Source organism: Teleopsis dalmanni, chromosome X (genome assembly GCF_002237135.1).
Source record: "Teleopsis dalmanni isolate 2A chromosome X, ASM223713v2, whole genome shotgun sequence".
Taxonomy (NCBI): Eukaryota; Metazoa; Arthropoda; class Insecta; order Diptera; family Diopsidae; genus Teleopsis; species Teleopsis dalmanni.
Genome location: NC_051848.1, coordinates 58,426,289 through 58,451,549, shown reverse-complemented (window position 1 = coordinate 58,451,549; position 25,261 = coordinate 58,426,289). Strand labels below are relative to the sequence as shown.

The window sequence follows — 25,261 nt, the reverse complement described above, 5'->3', positions numbered from 1 at the left end:
ATAATTTGGTGATTCATAATAAAAGATTAATATTCGAAAATGAATACTAGTATTTTATGAATTTATGTATAAATAAATGTCACTTGAACTTTGTAAGAAACTAGATCGGAGGTGAATCCCAAATATTTCTTTTTAATACTGATATAGATTGATATCTCTCTAATGTTCAAGTGATAACAAAATATTTTTACACAAACACAAACTATTTAGGATGGAACCATCGAGAGCATCCGGGTTTATCATCGTCAATGGTGCCATCTGATTCATTTGCATTTGCATACTCATCAACAATATGATGAAGTATATGTTTCACACCATCTGCCTCCAAATCGGTGACTCCAGAACGCAATTTAAGCTTTATTAAATCCAGTATAACTTCAAATAATTTTTTCTCTGCGAGGTCTTCATTCACGCCAATTTGCGGAGCAACTACTTTATGAAAATTCCACTCATACACTAAATTAGTAATATATTCATTATCTTAAAGCATAAATGATTAGATTAATATATCAACTTACCTTCTGGATTACTTTGACTATGAAGGCTGTGGGGTGAAGCAACAACCTTCGAGTTATAGCTATGGTTAACACTTGAAGCACTTTTTTTAAATTTCGACAAATTATTAATTATTTCATGAATTTTATAAGCAATGAGAACTTCGTTCAGAGCAGCAGGAAGTTTTCTCTCATATGATGTTGAATGAGATTCGCGGGAAGAGTGATCTGCATTTGCATCATAAGAACTTATTATTTGTGTTTGTGCATAACCAACCGGAAGCAGTGTGTTATCTGTGAAGAATAATATTGTGATATCTGTACAACATGATTTTAGTGATAAATTGAGTTCCACTTACATTTTGGTGCAACTCTTCCCCCATTTAATAAATGATGAAGATCATTTGACGACGCATATCTCTCAGGTTCTCGCTGAGGAGCCGAAATACGAATACTTTCCTTTTCAACTAAGGAAGCTATCTTTAATGATGTTGATATCTAATAAAATTAAGCCAACTTACAATTTGGAGATAGTTTTCTTTTCTTCTTAGGGACGTACGTATAGCCATCTGAGTCAGCACAGCGCTTATGATTTTTCCCGGGATTCATTATATTTTCCGGAAAATAATTTATTGTTGTTACAAGTTTTACTGTAATATTTGATAAGCTGCTCTATTAGATTCACGCTTACGAGCCTAACAATTTTTTCTCGATATCTAAATTTAAAATAATTTTAACTGACATTTGTGTTTAAACAAAAAATTTTTGTAAAAAAATAAATAGATGGCTTAATAAATTATGGCTTTTTAAATCATTTTTGAAATCAATAAAATCCAGCTTTTTCGGAACAGCTAACATTAGTTTAACCTCAGGGTACAGTACATTATACTTTCTTTTCGATGTCCTGGATATCGAAAGCGTTTTTAAATGACCTGTGATCCCATTTTACCATAGTTTTTTATTTTTTGAGATTACAAAAATTTTGTATTTAACCCATATCTGCATATCAGCATATAAAAAAAAATAATTATTCCCTTATTCAATTTTATTGTGAAATTTTCAAAACAATGAGTGCACAGTGGAATGTGACCCATTCACATAAATATTTATGGAGGTGGTTTACGCCAAAGCTTACATCGTCTTTGATTGCCTACTATGTGTATAATGAAATGGTGACATCTGATTCGGGAAATATTTTTAAGTTGCTTTTCCTTGGAAACTCACATTGAGGGAAGGTCACAATATGATATCAATATAGTCATTTTTAGCAGCATTATCATGTAGACCAACTTCTCCCATTCTTTTGTTGTAGTTTTTTTATCAGCTTTGGTTGGAAGTAATTAATAAATCTGCCATTTTCTTAGCTGCAACAGTCGGACAATCTAATTGAAATAAGTTGTGACTTTGACTTTGAGATTATCTTGCCAGCGATAACTAAGAACTTTGTTTGTGCTATTAAATTTAAAATACTATTTGACCTATGCCAATTGTCTTTCGATTTTTAGTTCTGCACCGCCTATTCTATTTGCTCTGACGATTCCTCTTGCAGATATTCCTTCTTTAGACAGAAGATAGATTAGGTGGAACGATGTGAAAAAATGATAGAAGTAGACTTTATGCTGATTTGAAGACTTAACGTTTCCTACTAATCACAATACAACATCGGCTCCCAGACCAATTTTCGATCCGGCGTATGGAACGCAACTATAATCAATCAGTTGCCGAACAAAGATACCACAACTTATAACCAAAACGGATTAGATTTCACGTATAAATATTTTGCATGAATGACGATTTTAGTAGCCTCATTATTGAATAGAGATATATGTTTTTTTTAAGAGTTTCAATGCTTTATATCTAATATATTTTTTAACTTCTGAAACTCTCAAGTCTTTATAAAGATCTATTTTTTCAATGTACTACTTTTCTCAATGCTATTTTTTGACAGCTTATTGATAAAAAGCTTATTAAAGCTATAGTCGTATAAATTGCCTCTTCATATAACACAAATGTTTATAACAGACTTGAAAGTTTTGCACAGTTGTGATGACTTAGTATTAAAACTAAGTTGTCTGAATTTTAATTGTGGGTTTTTCCTCCTTACAATGTAAGTTTCATAAAAAAAAAGATGTTAAAGCAAGGTATTTAACAGAACTACTCCATTCAATGTAGTTGTCTACATCTACAGCTAAAGCCTTCTTGGGTTTAAATGGTGTGTAATGAAGACTTAGATTTCTCTAGACTTAATCTAGAAAAATTTCCAACAGATCTTCCTTAAAACATATCTTTGTAGCATTAAAATATCAGTACCACATTTGGACCAAGTGAGGAAATTTTTTTTTGGCCAATTATTTATGGGTCAATAGAGAAAAAGCCAAACAAAATAAAAACTATAAAAGTATTGTTTCCTATTTATTGTGAATGTTTTAGAGGTTAAATTAATTATTGCGCTAAACATCTATGTATAAAAAATGGTGACGATATTTGTTTAATCTGGCTTTCTCAAATAAATAGAATCTCACTATAATTTATCCATTGAATGTATAATTATTCTAAACTTCAGCAAAGTCAGCTGTCCGTTTGTCGCGGCTTTCGCGGCGTGCTTTGGTGCGTGCCTTAGAGGTTGCAATATTCTTTCTATTGCGATTGAATTTGCTATGCTTTTGTTTGACTAATTCTGCAGTGTCAGTGACTTTGTCACCTATTAGAAAAACACTTCGAAAAAAATTATTGGACGATAGATGTGTATTCATTCCACCTCCCATCAATCCACAAAGCACAGCATAGAGATGATGCGCTCTCCAGGTATCCAATACAAGAGTTTCGTTTCCAAAACGAATATCAACTTTAGGTGTAACATCTTCCTCTATATAAAGTAACATATTTCTAAATGCCAAGTGTTGAGTCTTGCGTTTACGTTTAGAGTGGTGTTTATGAGAATCTTTGGCCAACTTTTTGAAATCGTCTATAAGATCTGCAAGATATTCCAACAAAAATGTTTTCTCATTCAACCGTCCACATTCTACAATTATTACTAAAGCTTGTCCAGCTGCAATACGCACTTTCAAATGAGGTGACTTTAACAAACCCTTAAGATTATCCAGAGAAGGAAACAGTAATCGACCATCAGTCATCCATAATAGGATAAATCTGCTAGGCAAAAGTGAGAAAATTAGTGCCCAAGATAAAAGAGCTGCAGCATGAAGATCTCCTGCTTCAGCGCTTACTGCGTTTGGTTTTTTGTTCTCGCCTGACAAGTAACTATCAGTGAAAATGGTTTCATAAAGCTTCATCAAATTAAGAAACTCTTCGTTATCTGCGGCACTCAGATAATAAAGTAATCCCAAAGCACTGCAATACTCAGCGCGTGTTGCAAGGGAAACTGATTTATCTTTGACACCAGTCCAAATGATTGGGCTTAAGGCATTTAATACGGTATCTTCTCCATTTAGTTGCAGTGCAAGCAACGGTGCAAGTCTTGCACTGAATATTTGCTCTGAGCGATTACCATGACGCAATGATTTCTCTGCGCAATCAATAAGCGTCATCTTCCACTCTTGAACAGCATCGGGAACAAAGTAATATATAAGTGTATCACAAATTCTTTTCAGACCCGCTACTCGAGTTTGTGCAGATTTTGCACTTGCATTTTCAATCTCTTTCGCGAACTCCTCTTCAAAGCTTTCGTCAGGAGAATTGGTTCCTGAAGTTTCGCTATCTTCGTCTGATGAAGACTCATCGCTATCCTCTTCGCCATCGGTTGAAGCAGTTTCTTCGGAACTACTCACTGATAATGTAGTATTTTCTGATTCAGTTGTATGTGCACAAGTGTCATCATTGGTAGAACTCTCCTCAGAATCTGTAGCAGCAGAACTATGCGGTGTTTTCTTCTTATTGGGGCGCACCATAATTCCGTTTTCAGCTATTTTTCACTTTAATCCTATAATCTTATAGTAAGAAAGGCTTCAGGTTTGAATTTAAATTTTGTCGTCTTCGATTCAATTTGCACGTTGATTAATCATGACTGAATGGCCACATTTACATTGTTTAATGCAAAAACAGACGTCTACCTTATGTTCATGCTCAGCCAAATAACTTCCAAATGTAGAGCCAAATGTAGTTGCGCTTGAAAAAGAGAGACTAATTTCTACTTCCAATTTTGAATTTAATGTTTTAGGTGTGTTATCTGAATATTGATTGCCGGTTCCTTGGGTGAACTATTTGAAAAGAAAATTTGTACTGATCAATTGCTGACCAAAAAAAAATATAACAATTTCTTTAATTGAAATTTAAATCAAAGAAACTGTTTTCATTTCATTTAATATTGTTCTTTTACAATGTAAATGTCAGTACTCTACATTTTTAACGACACTTTAATTTCTATTTGATTTTTTAGAAAGTTCTATAGTCTTTTTCCATGTTCGTGAACATGCTCGTAATATTCATTGTACATTCGTCGAATCCGATTTATTCATGAGTTCTACCAATCTTAACGTTTTTTATTCTGTTACTAGCATAGCTTGTTTAGATTTAATTTCATTAAGTTGAGACTAGTTGAGTCAGTGCACTTCAGCATTTTTGCTCTCCATCAACTGCGAGGTTTCTTCTTAATCTTTCTCTACGCCTTGACTGGATTATTATTTATCACTTCATCAGAATAAACAATAACTTACCTCGGATCTGTATACCTCCCCGAGGACCCTGTAATCATTCTAAGATTCGATAATGCCTGCCAATTTTAGTAAATAGTTTCAAGGCTCTATCCTTTATGAATTTTTTGATGAGATCAATCTTGAAGTCTCTGAGGATGTCATTCGTTCTAATGTACTCAGAGAGATGTACTCAGGACATACTCCAATAATATAATATATATTTTCTATTCCATATGCCAATTGTTTTCCAATTGTTTTCGTAATAAAAACTATGCATCTATTACAAAAATATTGTAGCTGTGGATCCATATCATGAGATCCTAGCACTTTAGCATTCGCGACAGAGGAATCGTGTTCACTCCGTTTGTATAACGCTATAATATTATTGTGTAATAATTAAAGATCCATATATCGAATCCATAAATCTAAACACATATTTTCCCAATCTTTGGTACAATATATGTCTTGTCAATTGTATAGTAAGTTCAGGTAGTATTCGAGCCAGCGCTGTGGAGGAGTGATTAAGAATTTTTCTTATAGAGACAAAATGTGTTTATACTGTGTCTACAAACTGCATTGATTAACCCGTACTTAAGTAGAGCATATAGTTTAGGGTGTTAGAGAGTAGAAATATAATTTTTTTATAAAAAATCTAGAATTTTTCCACATGATAATAGTGTTTGTAATCCCAAACTTGGGCACCATAGAGTAAAATTCAACGTGCTAACGTGTAGAACATTTTTTATATATTTGTTAAAGTTCTCTTAGGATTAGAAAAGTACTTTGCTCACGTTGAGTTAATTGAACTTTTACGTAACGAACGTTTAGATGTCAAATGTTTATTGTAAGAGAGATTATACGTTATTAATATTCCGAGGTATTTATATTCATTGACAATTTCTATCTGACTTTCTCTGAACTTTCACGGCAACAAATTTTTTATTCTATTTTAAAAATCATGAGCTTAGATTTATCTAGATTCGCGACAAGGCCCCATGTGGAACAATACCTAAACATATCTCCATTATAATTTGCAATACATTAGGTGAGATTTTAATATTTAGACAAAAGGGACTATCGTCACAAAGACAGTCAGATATTAGCATACGCAGATGACATCAACATTTTTGTTAAATCTAATTTAACTGTAAAAAAATCCTTCTATCAAATACAGTAGTCGACACAAAAAATCAGACTGCACATTAACGATGAAAAGGCGAAATACATATTGGCATCATATGCTATAAGCACATATATAGGCAGTCCAGCAATAAAGTTGATAATGCGCGGGATAGTATTGGTGCTATCTTCAATTACCTTAGATTAATTGTAACAACTGATAAAAACATGGATTAAGATATATGCGAATGGCTATTTAAATTTGACAGTCTACTTCAGTCTGTCAAGCCATTCTAAGTACAGAAAGGTACGTCCAACTTCAGAATATTTGTAATATTATAGAATATTATCAGTTAAGAATTTATCTCTTAAACAATGTTTAATTTTATTGAATGAAAAAGTGCTTAAATAAAAATTTTTTTCTTAAAAACGGATTATAATATAATTAGTATATATTACTCACTTTGTATGTTTTTAAAACAATGCAATCAAAATCATTTCCACAACTATAACACTTAACGTTTTAAGTTAACATTTTGAAGTGTACTTGAGAGATATTGAAAAGTGATGTATCCAAAATCTTTGCAGAAGCTATCACACATATTAAGTTATTGCAGTTGTATCTCTTGTTGCACATACCTACAACATGAGTGTACAATCTTAAGATATTTTGATTTCAGTGATATGTGTATATTCAATTGATTTTAATCCTACTCCATTAGAAATATAATGAACCTTTAATATTACAGTCCCAATCTATGCTTCCAATATTTATGTACAATTGAGTGAAGGCTGTTATATTCCAATTGCTCATTCATAGTATAAAACACCTTTTCAAAATTTACCTAATACCGAAGAAATACCGCAGACAGGTTGGTTAGAGAAAACATTGGAGTTTAATGCGATTAATTCAAACAAGGCAATATCTTCATTCTCTTATTTAGTGATAAAAAGAAAACATTAGTTTATAGATTAATCAAAATGCAATTTATTGAAAATTATTAATATAACTTAGAAATAATTTATTATTTTCAAATATCAGTCTTAAGGTTTGGTTTCCAACCTCGATTTAATCAAAATGTATAAAATATAGCATACATTCAACATAGAAAATACAAAAAGCTTCTAATCGGTTATGACTTCTTCTTTCCCCAGGGAACTTCTCATATGGGGCGTTCGGAATATTTCGGAATTTAAGGAACTGTATTCAAATAAAACAAACAAACAAATGTTTCAGTGCTATTTCTACTATTTTTAATTTTATATTTAAGGTAAAAGCCATATTTAACTGAAGTCTTTATGGAATACTGAATACGGACTTTATAATAAGAAGTAATAAGAATTCCAAATCATGTAATTATAAAATAGATATTTTTGAAAATCTTTTTGCGTATTCATCCAATTCATTATCAAGTTCTTTACGTAGTTGATTAGATTCAGTACTATTAGCCTTTGAGTTTCCATTCTGCTTGCGAATATTCGCATTCTTATTGCACCTGCGTACATTCGCATTCATAAATCGCCTGCGTACATTCGCGTTCACATTCTGTATGCGTTTATTTCTTTGCCTGCTGTAAAAACACGCCGAACAGGTATGGCGCTTATCTGGTAATAGGTGAATGTGTATTTTACGGTTATCCAACTTCACATTATTAAAACGCTTGATCGCAGCATTAGCATCCCGTCTGCTCTTGTAAATTAATTCTGCCATACCTGTTATAGAAAAAAAAACATTCATTAAATATTCTTTTATGCAGATTCTTCTACTACCTAGAGATGAACCATAACAATTGTAGTACACAGTAACATAGTCGATGGGACCTATCTCGCTAAATAGAGACTTAAGATCACTTTCATTCACTAGGTATGACAGATTGGTGATACCAATACGAGTTGGAATAGCCATATACGAATTAACACGCTGAAAATTTTACATAGTTATTTTATTTCCATTAAGATTTTTAATTACCAACATAAATAACTGAATAACAGAAAATTGAAGTTTAATATTAAAATATAAAAAAATAATACAGATCTTACCCTTACTACTTGTCTTAAACGCCACTGGTGTCTGCTTAAGCGAGCCAATCTTTTACCCGGACCGCCGCGGACATCCCGACCAATCAAACCACCAGTTTTATTTTGTTTACGAGCCGCTATAATGTCGTCTAGCGACATGTGCAGAACATCCATTTGCAAAGGTTCGGAATCATTTTCAATATCTGTTCCTCCTCTCTTACGTTTAACCTTTTTCAAATCTAGTATTGGACCCATGCCGACAGACTAAACTTTTTGAATAAGAAATAAAATTATTGTCATGTATTAGTTTTCTTTTTTCCTGTGATAATTTGTGTAAATAAATTATACTGGAATATTTTACGTGCTTGGACTGAAAGAGATATATATTCATATTCATAAATATGAACAATTAAGAGTACCAGACAGTTTTGCAATCAGAGTAGTCTTGCAATATCACAAGCAAATAATGCAATGTCCATACACGGCATATGGCTTTTGTTGACCAAATTTGACCCACAAAATGACGGTTAATTTAACTAAATTTTTATGAATAACAATCCTGCAAACATATTTTTAAATATATTTAAATTATACAATTATTAATGTGTACTATTTTGTCTATTCTTTACTTTAACTAATTAATTTATAAATTTTTTGTAGTTAAATTGTCCATACCTCTACGTTCTTTCTTTGATATATTAAAGCAATTGAAGTGGCTGGCACTGAGGGAAAGTCGTGGGTTGAAGACTTTGGTTACAGATATTAGTAAATAATAAATAAAACTACTCCTTCCGTCATTAGTTTATACTAATTGCTGATAAAAAAAATCGCCTATTTCTCGACTTCGGTATAGATTTATTTTTCCGATTGCCAATTTTTATAATACTGAAATGTGAAAAAATAACTGTCAAATGAAATCGTTTTGATGTGTTTCAGGGCTGAAAAATTAAATACTCGTAGTTTTCGATTAACTTTTTTTTACAAAATTTCATATATTTTGACCTCATATGTCAAATATATTTTTTATTACATACTATTGTTACTACTATATATTATTAACCAAACTCTTTTGTTAGAACTTCGTCGTCTCTCGCAAACTTCTTCCGACAATCAAACTCGCTTTCCTGTTCTAAACGTCATCAAAAAATTTGTCAAGGTTGCATTTCTTCTATGGAATAAATTTTATAAATTACCGTCATTTCTTATTTCAGAGTTGTAAAAAAATAATACTAACTCTGGTTGGAACAAATTTGCATCATCATTAAAATATATTGAATTCCTATTATTAGAAGGACAATGGTAACCATTATTGTCTTATATATTTAAATTAATTTATTTATTTATTTATTTAAATTTATTAGTAAATAAAATGCTCATATGATCTAAACGGATAACTGGAATTTTGCAACATATTCCCAGTGAACATTCACAATAGAGTGGTTTTTGAATTTGGCACAATTTTTGGGAGTAAAACCTTACTCTAAAGATTTTAAGAGCATTGTTTTTACTATACATGTTTTCTTTCGTAAGTTGCGTACATTTTTTGCTATTCTGAATAAAAAAATTACGACTATTCTATTAAATATCTATATTTATTATAATATGAGACGTTTTCGGTGGCTCACAAGTATGTACACAAAACAACAACACTATTTTCTCTATCTAGGCCAGTAGTTGTTTACTGACCAAATACATCGGCCTATAAAGAAAAATGTGTTACAAACGCAATAAGGGATCTATTTTGAACCTTCATTGGAAACTCCAACGAATATTGCAATCATATGTCAAAAATCATATGTGATCAAATATTCAAACAAAATTCAAAAATTTCATAAATTTGAAAATTGGAAAAAAGGAAAAATTTCAATGTTTTATTTTGAACTTTTCAATATTCTTACCATTTCCTTTAATTCTGTATTCAATTTAATTTTCAATCTATGTTAATTATTAATTTTTATACAAAATGTAACAAGATTGCATTATGCTATTTTTGCTATTTGTCAAAACTTAACACTTGATTGAAACAGTGATGCCAATATCTCGCTTAGCGAATATAGGTCAGCATGCATTTTTTTCCACACTTGCGAGCCACCGAAAACGCCTATTATGTGTTTTAAGAGATATGGGTATGAGAGAAATTTTTGCTTTAAACATCTTTTGATAATTTTTTTTCATTCTCTCCCGCAGTTAAGTTTTTTTTTTGCAAATCAACCTATAGAAAAAAAAAATATTTAGGTATTTAGTAAAAGAGCTCTTTCAAAACAGAAGCAGGGAAGTATAAAAAAATTTTAAAGGCAAAAAAGTTAATCTTTTTAGTTGTTCTAAATTTACCAAACACTAAAAAAATCCTTAAATTAAATTTATTAAATTTGATTAATAAATAAATTTGAAATTTAAAATTAAAAATAAAAATATAATTAATTAATTCAATTGTTCTATAGCTGGTTTATGGTTTCGTTGTAATATAAATACAGCAAGTGAATTTGTTAATAAAACTTACACAGCAAATATACAAAAGCCCCAAAAAAATGTGTGAGCATAAAAGTCAAGTATGGCTTTGGGTCACTTGCTTAAGGTGCGTTGACTCTGAGCTTCAAATTTGGCAGGGCAGGAGTTCGATTCTTGCTACTTGCAATCGAATAGAGTTATTTACGAATAATTACATACAAGAATTATGTCCAAGACCACTGCTCAATTAATTAAAATATTATAAATTGAATTTTTGTTGTTGTAGTTCACTACTTTTCAAAAAACCTTTTTTAATAAATTTAAATTAAAATTTAATAATTATTAACATTTAGCTAGTTACTACTAGGATATGTCTGGTAGAAAAACGTATTAGAGATTTGAGAAAACCAAAAAATTGAATTAAGGACGTGTGCGTGTTAGAGTAAATTGATAGTAAACTGAGGGAAATAGTAATTTATGTCGGTATGGAAGTGAATGGTGGTATTTACCAGAATTTCGAGTAGGGTAAATTAGCTAAAAATTAAGTAAATTAGGTAGTACCATTATAAAAAGTTTATAAGATATTTAATAAATAAATAAATAAATTTGAAAACTTTTAACCAAAAATTGTAAATAAATGCAATAAATAAATAAATAAATATTTACAAAAATATTTTTTTGTAGTGCAAAAAATCCCTAGGAGATTTCAATTTACTTAACCACAATTTACTTGAATTCGCACACGGTCTTCATGGCGCACACTTTCACTTAAACATGACTTAAGTCAGTATTATAACGATTAATATTATGACTATGAAATCTACCCCTACCGCCTATACCTCGTGGTAACTAATACCTTTGTAATTAAATTAACTTATAATTAAATAATAAACCAAATTAATTAAATTAAATTAAACAAATTAAATTATTTTATTGACTTAATTTCTGACTCTATTTAAATTGAGTGTAAAAAAGATTTTTCCTTGCAAACAATTTAATACTTAAAGTAAGAAGCCAAAAATTTTATAAGTATGAAAATAGCGTTGGAAATCCTTCAACTAAATTACAACACATTATCGACATTTGTCACCTTCATGGAACTTTTGCACCCGAAAAACCCACTCAAGCGTTTTTCATCCAAAATAAATGTGCAAATAAATCAATGCGTTTCAATAATGTGCGAAATCGACAACAACAACTACAACAACAACTACAACAACTACAAAAACAACAATAACAACAATTACAATAATAATAGTAACAACATATGCAACAACAAAACCAACAACATAAGGCAGGAACCAATACGAGAACGACAATGCATAATATCAACAATAGTAGCAGGAGCTGTACTCGCAGCGCAGCGCAGCGGTGGCAAATGGCAGGAACTTCTGTTAACGGTGTAGAATGAAGTGGTGCGAGACATCACGTCTGAAGGAAGGAAAATGTTTATTCTTTTTCCATTGTACGAAATCAAATTGACACGATTTCCTTAACGTATAAAAATCACCAGGAAAATGCTTACCATGAAATGGGTTTAAAAATGCATGAAAAGGTATTGAACATAATGTGTCGAACTCAAGGATTACACACTTAAACACTGTTTAAAGGAAATTTTTATTTTTGTTTTCTTGTAAATCCGAGTATGTTTATTGTGAATATATATATATATATATTTATTAATATATGTGTTTATATATATATACATGTTTTTTTTGTTATTATGGATAACAATGTTGGTGGCAGAAAAAATTGGCATTAAAATCTGTGACAAAGGCGAAAATATTACAAAAATGTAACAAATTTATTTTCATATACTGCTCCAATGATGAGCACTACTCCAGTTTAGGGTCGCACTTAGATAAAAAATGGAGCGGGGTTGCTATAATTATAATAAGGCTTTAGTTAAAGTGTAACTAAAGGATAGTAATAAATTAAATTTTTAATAATAAAATATATTATTCGGACACACCAACTGATGTACCTAAAAAGAAGCGTCGTAAGTACAGTAACATGTTAACTGGTGATAACTGTGTACCACCAAAACAGCGTCGACAGAGGACCAGTGGTAGTTCTGAAAAAAATGGTGTATCAACGAAAACGCGTCGTAAGTGCACTAGTACTTATAATTGTCCGGACTTCGAGTATTATTAGTATAAAGAAGACTTGAAAAAAAGTTTTGTGTACGCACAAATGTACAATTTTTTTTTTATTTTTAGTTTCTACATATAATTTTTGAAGAAGTCGACCTTCTTCAGACTAGCAACTATAGTAAATACTACACGGCATGTTTTTTGCAGCAAATTTTCTGATCACTTTTAAATTTACAAAATATTATCAGTGCCTCTACCCAATAAAAGTATACGAATGAAATAATCACACAAAATATAGATGAATATATACACTCTGTTTGATCAAGTCCTGGAGTTATGTATAGTGAAGTATCATTGAATTATATATTATAGATGTCCAAAGTGAGCATAAAAATGTTTATAATGTATAAAACATTTTTTCGTCTTCTGACTCATGACAATTGGAAACATAAGCAAGAACTTAATTGCTAATTTTTTTATGATTTATACAATTGAAATCAAGTTAAAGAAGAAACTTCATTTCACCTTACAAAACCTAAGATCCACAGAGTATTCTATTTTACACAATAGCAATAACAATATATATTATTTTATCTAAGAATCTCTTTAAAGGGTGAATAGTTTCAGGCTTGAATAATTATGTACTCAGTTGGACATCTATCTTTGTTGGACTTATTTAACAAATAGTCATATGACGAGTTGCAACGTCTATTTCACGCTGTTTTTAGCTACTAAGGTTATGTAGATGAATCTCAATTAAGACCTCAGTTAAGACCTTTTGATAATTCTTAAATGATTAAATGATGTGTTTTATGTGGATATGTTCATATATAGTATATAGTAATCTACTAATAATTAGCATTAACTCTGTCATATATTAGTAAGCAACTCTGTTTAGATAGTTGTCACGAAGTTCAGAAAGTCTCATAACCATAACCGAAGTTTGATCGAATTTTATTCTACTTTCAATAGCAAAATTTTTGTTGACACTCAAAACAAAAGCATTTTCTCTTTATAATACCTGTCTCTATAACATGATCCATATTAAACAGTAAACAGTTTTGTTTTATATTCGATCATTTCAATGTTCTTTTAGCTTTTGACGCTGTCTCATTTTAAGAAAAGAAGAATATATCAGAAATAATACTTCAAGACATCTACAATAGATGTTGAGGACATTTTTGAAGTCATAAATAAATTGTTTAATAATTTTGTAAATAACTTTCGTCTGGATGATAATGTATATAACTGATCCAAACAACAATGATGTATATGAATTTATTATATATTAATACACTACACATGCTACTTATATATACATATACAGTAGCATTGCTAACATAGTTGCATCGGTAATACTAGTTACAGCTGAGATCAATCTATTCTTCAATCGGTTACCTTCATAAATAATCTTAAATATAATAAACAATAAACTGTGGTCCCCTGCAAGCCACAATGTATCTTAAGCTTCAAAAATATAATAAACAATTTGTTCATTATAAAATTATTGTAAATTGAATCTTCAGTATTTAGAAATGGATGATTTAATGAAGTTGCATGTTCCATAAACCTCAATCAAGTAAGTAAGAATTCTATTATTTTTTTTTTGTGGTGAGTGAAAAGCATCGAAAGCCACATGGTGAGACTTGAACCCACTAAAACTGCCTCTTCGGAATGAATGGACATTCACAGTAGTCACATTTTTGAATTTGGCTACACTAAAACTTAATATGAAAAAATTTTTGAGAGTAAAATCTAACTTTTTATTCATTGAATTTATAATACATTTTTAATATATATTTATATATAAATGATTTAATATATGAATTATATATTTAATTTTTTGTGAGTTCTATTATTGAATGAAATTTATTTAAGCAAAAAGAAGCTCTCTTAAAACTTTCTAGGAACTTTCTGACACAAAAGCTCTTTTACATGCAATAACTAACTTATGTCAATAAAAACACCAAAATCTTGAAGTTGCTTAAGTAACTTACTAACTAAACAGTGGAAACGTAGTGTAAGTCTTTGTATCTTGTACAAGATTCACACTAGAGTTCGATTTGTAATTTTAGCAGTCAGAAATATTAAACTGACATCTGAAATCAAAAAGCAAAAATATCGATTCAACCGACGAATCATTGTAATTTGATTGTCATATTTATCATATGTCCTCAGTTTTTGATTACTTTTTAAGGAATTTTACAATTTATGTTTAACAAGAATAAAAATAAAGATTTTGTTATAATTTAGAAATAATTTTACTAAACAAATTTGAATTTTCAACTCATCGTCAAACAGCTGCATTAATAATTTTGGAGTTTTTATTCCACCAAAAGAAAAAATCCCTATTTTAATGGTTGCTTGGTCACGCGCTCTGAACTACTTCCTGTAAATTCTATCATTTTCGTATCTGTGCCTTTTTGTTCGGAAAGGCAACATATAAACTAACTTATATAAATTGTGAATATTTGTTATAGAAAAATATTTACTTCACAGGTGACACATTTATTTTTATTTACTAAAGATTAATTAAATAAATAAATAAAAACCAAACCAATATTTTTGAATTTTAATAAAAATTTTGGACGAAAAGAAAACGTGAAAAAAGTTGGCTTTGGCTTTATAAATAAATATTAATATTATTCCATACCATTACCAGATATTTCTCATATAAAAATATGTGTTAATATAGAAGCCATTATACATTCAAATCCGACACTAAAGATGCTTCAAACATATTGATATGAGGTTACTTACTCAATAGTCTTATTTCTTTATTCTCATTGTGATTTTTCAGTATATATAGATATACTGGATTTACACAAACATAAAAAATTTGTGGTGATTTTAAAGCAAAAATGTCCAATGGGGGTCTAGACTAACTACCACTAAGGTAAAGGAATTGCTTAAAGCATGTTAGGTCACTGTTTTTGATATCGCCTCTACTGGTTCTCAAATGTACTGGCCAAGTGATACAAATAAATTCCCAAATGTTAAGTAATGTGAAAATAATGTAAAGTAATGTGAGAATAGACTTGACATTAAATAGACAAAAATGTACTGACAATGTAGGAGGAAATAGGTTGGATAATAGGTAGTCGTGATAAAAAATATATAGCTGAGTCACATCACGATTCATAGGTAGTTTTAGGAAGGGTAGACTCAAACCGTCAGACAAGACAGAAATTTGTTTAGGAAGGATAGGGAACAATCTACATAGGTGTATATTTAGTGGCACGATTTTTTTTTAGATTGAAGTCAGCTGTGATATGTTAACTAGTTCCCAAGAACCCATTCAAAACTGGAGAGCATACCGAGCCTGCACCATGCAATGCTATGCATCTAGGACCACACCAACAACATCAATACTTACACAACATAGTTTTATGAACAGCTAAATAGTTGCATCAACGTTCATGGCAATAAAGACGATATTATCGTGTTTCTTAGAGATATGAATGCAAAGATTGGATGTGATAATAAAAATATAGAACGGCGCATGGGCTCCCCAAGTGCAAGAAATAACAACTGCGGAAGATTCTTGAAGCTATGGTGCGAAAAAGATCTTGTCATTGGAAAGACGGTAGAACTGAAAATGAAATCCACCACATAACAATAAACAACAAATGAATAACTTCCTCCATGATGTCGGGTCAGAAAGAGGCGTTGATATGGGTACCGATCATTACGACTTAGTTGGCTGCTTTAGAATAAAAATCAACATACTGAAGCGAAGTTCAAATGCAATGCAGAGAAAAGTCGACATTAAAAACCCCAAACATGTAAACCACGCGAACAGATTTCTTAATGATGTGTGAAACAGATTCGCATTACTAGACTTCGATCTTAACCCAAAACACAATTTACCAGAAAGTTGAAACGATCAGCAAAATTTACCAAGATGCTGGAAGCTGCATACTTGGTTACAAAAGTACAGCAAAAAAGAGTGGTTCACTGAGAATACTTGGTTATTTATAGAAAGTCACAAAAGGCTTAAAAAATGCGAGATCTACGAAAAAATCGATACAGCATTCGACCAAACTGTGCCTGTATTGCTTTAATTAACACTATCCGTATTATTTTCGAACAATGTAACGATTTTAGTACGTCAGAGTATGCTGTGTTCATTGACTTTAGGAAGGCTTTTTATATCTTGAACAGAAAGTTCCTTTGGAATACTTTCACAAGGCGGGGTGTTTTTGTTAAACTTTTAAACATCATCAAAGCAATGTACAATGTATTTAATTATAGCCTTAGCTATATTGGAATGTTATTCTAATCCTTTGGTGTCCGAGTGTGAAGCAAGGTTGCATGGTGTCCCCAATACTCTTTATATTGGCATTGGACAACAGCATGTATTCTACGCGAAGCGAAAGCACCAGAATACAATGGACACTCTTTAGCAAACTTGACTTCGTTAAGTTTGCAGACGATGTCTGTCTCCTAAGCCATAAAAGTTCGGAGCTACAGAACAAAATTGAAGTACTGATTTCCTGTGCATCCCATGTCGGCCTGTATATAAGCCATAAAAATCAAATGTAATGTGCAGCGGCTACACTATCCCGGGTCCTATATCAATCAGAATTCGTATTGATGCAGTTAACATGTAAACCATCACCGATAAAAGTGGTGCTGAAGAAGACATTTCGACAAGACTGAGTAAAGCCAAGTCAGCATTTGGGGAGTTAACAATATGTGGAAGTCTGAATAAGTACCCGTACTAAGCTTCGAATATTTTACTCGAAAGTAAAATCAAAGTTGTTGTAAATCATGTTTGTTTACATATTTTTCACACAAGTAATATTATATATAAGTAATATGATATATTTGAAACCCATATGGTATGATATGCATTATAAGCAATGAAACCATAGTTATATTAGAAATAACGTTTTTGTCTGACATATTATAAACACATTATTATTTTTGTCTGACATTTCAGTACTTAAACATTTCTAGACCTTTATTGTAAAGCAATTTAAAATCACCATCAAAAAGGACCTTAGCCTTCCACTGATCACTCAATTATTCGAGTCAAATTGCTGTTTCAAAATCGTGCTTTCGAGACTTGCCAACAAGTACTACGTACAGTAGCTAAACTTGTAAAATGTATCAGGTTAGGTAGGAATATTAGGTAGAACTCATATCATTTGGCCAATGTTTTCAACGATTGATAACACGGTGCTTACATATGTTTTCTTGATATCCGATAGCTACTCACATGCTAAAAAAACTGATAAAAATCGTTCTGCACCCAATACTGAAGAATATTGCCAACATCCATCAAAAGAGTAAAAAAGAATTTATGATCCAGCACCACGTAAAAGAATTATGATAAATACTAAAGATCAGTGGTTATGAATTAAGTTCACAACCTTATCTATATAATGTAGAAGAGTTCACTAAATTTACAAATTTAATTAAGCATGCTTTAGTTAAAACCCAAAAATCAGGTCACGAGATTAGAGAAAATAAGTAAGCCAATTTATTTTTTTACAAAAATTTTTTATTTAAACACAAATGTCAGTTAAAATTATTTTAAATTTAGGTATCAAGAGAAAATTATTAGGCTCATAAGCGTGAATCTAATAGAGCAGCTTATCAAATATTACAGTAAAACTTGTAACAACAATAAATTATTTTCCGGAAAATATAATGGCTCCCGGGAAAAATCGTAAGCGCTGTGCTGACTCAGATGGGTATACGTACGTCCCTAAGAAGAAAAGAAAAGTGTCTCCAAATTGTAAGTTGACTTAATTTTATTAGATATCAACATCATTAAAGATAGCTTCATTAGTTGAAGAGGAAAGTATTCGTATTTCGGCCCCTCAGCGAGAACCTGAGAGATATGCATCGTCAAATGATTTTCATAATTTATTTAATGAGGGAAAAGTTGCACCAAAATGTAAGTGGAACTCAATTTATCACTAAAATCATATACTACAGATATCACAATATTATCCTTCACAGGCAACACACTGCTTTCGGTTAGTTATGCACAAACACAAATAATAAGTTCTTATGAAGCAAATGCAGATCACTCTTCCTGCGAATCTCATTCAATATCATATGAGAGAAAACTTCCTGCTGCTCTGAATGAAGTTCTCATTGCTTATAAAATTCATGAAATAATTAATAATTTGTCGAAATTTAAAAAAAGTGCTTCAAGTGTTAACTATAGCAATAACTCGAAGGTTGTTGCTTCACCCCAAAGCCTTCATAGTCAAAGTAATCCAGAAGGTAAGTTGATATATTAATCTAATCATTTATGCTTTAAGATAATGAATACCATATATTACTGGTTCAGTGTATGAATGGGATTTTCATAAAGTAGTTGCTCCGCCAATTGGCATAAATGAAGACCTTGCAGAGAAAAAATTATTTGAAGTTATACTGGATTTAATAAAGCTTAAAATGCGTTCTGGAGTCACCGATTTGGAGGCAGATGGTGTGAAACATATACTTCATCATATTGTTGATGAGTATGCAAATGCAAATGAATCAGATGGCACCATTGACGATAATATGGATGACAAACCCGGATGCTCTCGATGGTTCCATCCTAAATAGTTTGTGTTTGTGTAAAGATATTTTTCATCACTTGAACATTAGAGAGACATCAATCTATATCAGTATTAAAAAGAAATATGTGTGACTCACCTCCGATCTAGTTTCTTACAAAGTTCAAGTGACATTTATTTATATATAAATTCAAAAAATGCTAGTATTCATTTTCGAATATTAATCTTTTATTAAGAATCACCAAATTATTTGTATTTGATAGGTTAAGCATTAAGTAATATTGAGCTTATGCTTCACCTTTGACATTCAATTAACTTTGATGATGACATTTTCGCTCTTAACGCTTTTAATTCCAGTTGGAAACTACTGAATAAATATGTATGAATGAGTAACAAAAGTTACCATAACTAAAATTATTATATATTAAATTCATTTTTTAATATTTGCATGAAGACTCCATATAGTAGTAATAATAGATTAATATTTAATAATTCAACTTTTATTCAAATACCTAATATTATTAGAGAGACTTTCTGTGAATTCAAAATCGTGGTTCAAGCGTTTTCAAAAACGCTTTGCAAATCTCAGTAGCTCTAAAATTCTTCATCAAGGATTCACTTAAATTCCAGCAAAACATCCATTGCGTGTTTTGTCTGATTTAATTCACTGGTACACTCACTGGAGGATTGAAATAGAATTGTTCCACAATTTCATGACATCGAAAAGTTAATGACTTTAAGAAGTTGGGATCGTAACTGCAATTAGTGTGAAATTAAAGGATGACTGCATGTTATATGATAAATATTTTTATTTTTTGCTTTTAAAAATAAATTAATTTCATTTATAAATTAAAAATATTTTAAATAAATGAAATATTACTTGTTCCTGATATTTCTTAATTAATAATATCAAATGTTTAACTAAATCTGTATTGACTGTCATAATCCTTTTAATCGAATGTCGATGTTACTGAATTTGTTCGAAAATCAAAAATAATTTAAAAATAGTTTTTAGTGGTTTAAACGCTCGATTTATAGAAGAAAAAATAGTGAAATCAGCTTGTCCTAACAAACCAATTAAACATATTTTTTTTTTTACTATCCGACATCTAATTTACTCAGTTGTGAGGAACAATTCTTTAATACATGTTTGATTAAATTTAGTAAATAATATAAGTAAATGCTAGCATGATTCTTATTAGCATCAATCAAAGTTAGCTCATTGCTTCAATTTAGCATTCTTGAATAATTACCGCCACCATCTGGATTATGAATAAGTAGGGCGTATATCAGATGAGTACGATTGAGTTTTTGTCACCTTAAATTAGCTGGTATTGAATGATATGACGCGCTTGGAAACAAGTTGAAGAAGTGTCAATTCTAACTATCAAATAATTACATTCTGTTTCAATAATCGTTTCGTAAAAGATTCTATATCCTTCAACTATAAACAAGTTCTTCAATAAAGATAAATATACAAATTGATATTAATATAGATAATTTGAAACAGAGGACTACGTTAACATCTTGACTCATACGTTGAGGTAAATATAAAACTCCTTACTTTTAATATTTTTATACATTATCTGCGGGCTTGCCAGAATCTTTAAATGTAGAAACTATACTACATATAACCTCTAACTACTGCTATAACTGACTATGGTCACTTCAATACTCACCGTTTGCTCCACAAATAGTGCTGTGATGTTTTTACAGCATTTGATAAAAAACTTCTACGAAAAATTGGCGATCGGTAACAGTTATATGCAATATCTTTAGAAGTAGATGAATTAGAGTTTAACACATTCTTGTATGTGCAAAGAGAGGCTTGTTAAAAAACCTATTATAGTAGATTCTATGATAGAGTTAGAACTTGTGTTTGGTAAAAATTATGACAAAAAATGGGTTTTGATAAAATTAGAAAATTATTTATATTAGCTCTGAATCGGATAGTACTTATAATGAGCATTGTAATGATCATTACTAAAAGTGATTGTGTCCTATGTACTCTGCTCGTTAAATTTAAAATGGGTTGATCTGTCGTAAACATCGTTTTTAATTTCTTGGGTTTTTAAAGATAATCACGATATTTTATTTATCGTAGACTTTACTTTTGTGAGTGTTTTAATGACAACTTGACATAATTCCTAAATATAATATAAGTATTGCTATTCAATATTATATTAAACATTACAAACTAATGTTTGTAATGTTTAGGGATTTTTCTTTATTATTTTGGTTCTTAAAGTTTTCCGCATTGTTCCGACATAAAATATCGATGTCGTAATTGTGAATTATTAAAACTTATATATAGTTCTCATACAATTAGTTAAATATTCCAATAGAAGTATTAAGTGATCAATAACTTGATGTGCAGTAATTTATAAAGTGGTTCCTTAAAACTTTATAAAAAAAATATTTCAGGCTTCTTCTTCTAGGTCAGGTATAATTGATCTTAGTTAGTTGAGGTGAAGGGAGGAGTCCTTCTCAATTAGCCAAAAAGCCGTTTTGAGGTCACAAAAACCTCGTAATAGTGGGTAATAGGTAGAAGGTCAAACTAGAACCACCCAAAGGCATTAAGAAAGGCAAATAATTGGACTTAAATTATCTATATCTGCTAATCAATCTCTAAGAATAATTTCGCTAAGAGTTTTGGTTATATGTATAGGTATTAGACTCCTTCATTACTTACACCAACATTAAACTATACAAGCTCTTTAAAAGCACACTAAAGGTGTAAAACCTCACAATCAATTTTTGTTTCAAATCACCATGTTCCATAAAATTCCGCAATATATTTAGAAGTGGAGTCTTTGCCATTTTTAACGATAGGACAATCTGTTCGCACACACCTATAAAAATATGTGCAACTGATAAAAAACTGCAGATGCACTTTTGCATAAAACATTTGTTAGTTCGGTTAAGATGAGGCACGTTCACGTTTCGCACATATGCACGGTAAGCCAGCAAAATTTATGTCGCATGCATTTTAAATTGTTCAAAACGGTGCCCTATAAACAAATATACAAATATGCTTATATCTAAGCGTATATATACGGATGTGTATATGAATACGTGCTGTATATAGACATTACTTTGAAGTGAAAAAAATATCCTTTCATGTTTCGTGTCCTTTTTCAAAAGCAATTGGCACTTGAGAGAACAAAAACTTAATTTAAATTGAGGATGGCAGTGCTTATTGGTATTGTTGTTATGAGGAGGTGGGAAAGAGATTTATTTTATATGGTGAAAAAAGCTGAGATAAAAAACCTTACTTACACATATAAATTATAAGTTTTTCTTATACTAAATGACACTTTTGGTGTAACAAAAACTGTTAACAAATGTAAAATTTTGTGATAATATATTGACATAACGTTCATGTCCATTAATAAATAAAAATAGATTCTTAATACATCAATCAAAACACCATCTGTCATGACTAATGAAACAATCATTGGTCAAAAAAGTAGCCGCCTTTAAGAGCGATTAATTCATTTCAACACTTCTTTAATATTTTGGCGACTCTTTTGCAAAACGATTTATGTTTAACTTTGAAAAAGGCTTCAGTCTCGGTAATTTCTACTTTACTGAAGCTAAAACTTTTTCTAAAGCTATAGCTTTATATCAACACTTCTCGTACATTTTGATGCCTCATTTGTACAATGATTTGTATTTAACATTAGAAGAGGTCTTAATTGAGGCTTTTGCTTCTTCACTAAAGCTTTACAATACTGCCCTATAGTAATGTTGACTGACATCAACTTTATATGGGTCCCTGGACAAAAAAATAATGTAGGACACGAGAAAGCTAACAATTTAGCCCGCCCTGATGCTTGCCAGGATGCGTCCCTAGTGATACCTGTTTATGTTAACTTAGAGACCATTAAGATATGTACTTACTTCTACTTTCTTCAACAAGCCAGTAAGAAACGGAAGGCACTTCAGTCATGTACAACTTCCCGATTAACATGGAACATCTGTTTTTAATGTAAGTTATAATTTAACGTCAGTTCTGACGGAAGTTACTACTGTATTTAATAGAAACTACGATATTAGGAGAGAGGTTTACAAAAGTATTGAACTATAAAAACAAAAATTTTTTTCATATTATTTTAATTAATTGAATTTTTGGCTGACAATACAGCTGTTTCGAGTATTCCCAAATACTCGTCATCAGTGTTTTTGGAATTTTATCTTGTATTTAATTATTCGTAAATAATTTTTTGAGACTGTAAGTAGTAACGGTTGAACTCGTACCAGGCTTCGATGTCAGCCTGGAGATCAGATGACTTAGAATATTTATTGCCAATAGGTACAGAAGCATCAATGCTATCACAGGATGATGAAGTTGCACTAAGAGAAAATTGTTTGCAGCACCTTTGATTCTTAACGCTTTGGCAACGACAACTACATAGGTTCATAGGTTGAACACTAACCAAACTTAATGTACTATTCAGAATGGTGCGAGTACACAACAGACGTCTCTTAAAAGGAGTGCTCTGACAGGTAGAAACCCGGGGGCAGGTTATATTGTTCGCTGAATAAGTAAGTAACTAACAATATGTAGCTTTCATTGCAGATCGCTTTATTTATTTGCTTGATACTTTATTCTCACGATACTTTTTTATTAATTGACATTTCGTCTTATTGTTGATTTTAATAACAAATTACGAGCATATTAAGAATAATACAAGGTGATTAAATATATTTAGTCAAAATCTGTAACATTTCTAAAAGAAAGGCTTATATATTGGGTTCAAAATTTGCGAAGGGTAAGATGCGTCAAGGACTTAGCAATAAAATATATACAAAACAATAAATATTTAAAGATTTATTCATGATATGTTATTTATTTTATAATAAACAAGAATAATTAAAAAAACCTAAAACAATAAATTCTAGAACAATGCGGTCAATTGAAGAACACTGTCGTTACTTGGAGTTGAGATACGAGTATAGAGAACATGACTTTTCAGATACTCACAATTTATTCATTTTTTACTTAAAGTATTTAAAATATTTTATAAATTAATAAATTTTATGAATTTTAGCGATACTTATAAAACCCTATAGCGTATCATTTGCAATTATTTTTTTTTATTTATTTTAGCCGTAATTTGAAGACTAAGTCGCAACAAAACATCAAAATAGTTAATTTCCAATTAGCTTGCTAATTGTGTTAAGATGCTGACACCGAAATAAATAACTACGAATATTTTGTTCAAAACTTTGGTGACCAGATTCTTACTACCTTAAACAGATCAATATTATAGGGCTTCAAATGACGTATTTTATTTATTTTTGGTTCCGCAATCTTTTTGGAAACGACGTAACTTTGTAAAAGAGACCTGGGATACTACATAACATATAGCAGATTGCGCTCTCTCTCAAATATAGATTTCTGTTTAGAATTTTTTTTATTTATAAACCACTCCTTTAACCGAAAATAAACATTTTTATCATTCAGATATGTGTATGCCCTATGTATTCCTGGAAGGCGCAAATTCCGGCGTTTAAATTCTAAAATTTCTCCCATTCTCAATCTTAAATTTTGCATAAAAAACAATAATTATTTCATATCTATGACTATAACTAAGAATTTCAAATAAAAACCAAGTCATCTTACAAAATTTTGTTTCAAATTGGTTTTTCGATTAATGTCATATCTGAAATATTGCTTAAAAATTTACTTGAGATATATTACATTGTAATTTTCGTTGCGTGATTTATATTGCATTGAAGTATTACGAAAACTTGCTGTTCATCATGGAAAGGTTACATCAGTCGGTTTGCTCTGAATTACTTTTGAAGAAGTTGAATCCAAGATCCATTGAATCCATTTCAATTAACCCTCCAGTACCAGTGTTTGATGTAGATGAGCAGGAAGACGGGGAAGAATATGCATTTTC

General features: G+C 30.6%; 4 protein-coding genes across 4 annotated transcripts; 1 reads left to right on the top strand and 3 right to left on the bottom strand.

Annotated features, from left to right (window-relative positions):
* Positions 1-202: 202 nt before the first annotated feature.
* On the bottom strand, positions 203-1,446 carry LOC119688467. Its single transcript, XM_038103144.1, has 4 exons — positions 1,384-1,446; positions 854-992; positions 519-788; positions 203-456 (listed from the first exon to the last, which is right to left on the bottom strand). The coding sequence occupies exons 1-4, from the start codon at positions 1,444-1,446 to the stop codon at positions 203-205; spliced, it is 726 nt and encodes a 241-aa protein (XP_037959072.1).
* A 1,447-nt stretch (positions 1,447-2,893) lies between these two features.
* Positions 2,894-4,755, bottom strand: LOC119687084 (interferon-related developmental regulator 2-like). Its single transcript, XM_038101262.1, has one exon. The coding sequence runs from the start codon at positions 4,400-4,402 to the stop codon at positions 3,047-3,049; it is 1,356 nt and encodes a 451-aa protein (XP_037957190.1). The 5' UTR covers positions 4,403-4,755; the 3' UTR covers positions 2,894-3,046.
* Positions 4,756-7,548: 2,793 nt separating this feature from the next.
* Positions 7,549-8,839, bottom strand: LOC119687083 (THO complex subunit 4B-like). Its single transcript, XM_038101261.1, has 3 exons — positions 8,306-8,839; positions 8,036-8,186; positions 7,549-7,978 (listed from the first exon to the last, which is right to left on the bottom strand). Exons 1-3 carry the CDS (start codon positions 8,537-8,539, stop codon positions 7,623-7,625), a joined length of 741 nt encoding a protein of 246 aa, XP_037957189.1. The 5' UTR covers positions 8,540-8,839; the 3' UTR covers positions 7,549-7,622.
* A 9,573-nt stretch (positions 8,840-18,412) lies between these two features.
* On the top strand, positions 18,413-19,535 carry LOC119687082. The gene is made up of 4 exons (XM_038101260.1): positions 18,413-18,571; positions 18,626-18,733; positions 18,799-19,068; positions 19,136-19,535. Exons 1-4 carry the CDS (start codon positions 18,484-18,486, stop codon positions 19,396-19,398), a joined length of 729 nt encoding a protein of 242 aa, XP_037957188.1. The 5' UTR covers positions 18,413-18,483; the 3' UTR covers positions 19,399-19,535.
* The last annotated feature ends 5,726 nt before the right edge of the window (positions 19,536-25,261 follow it).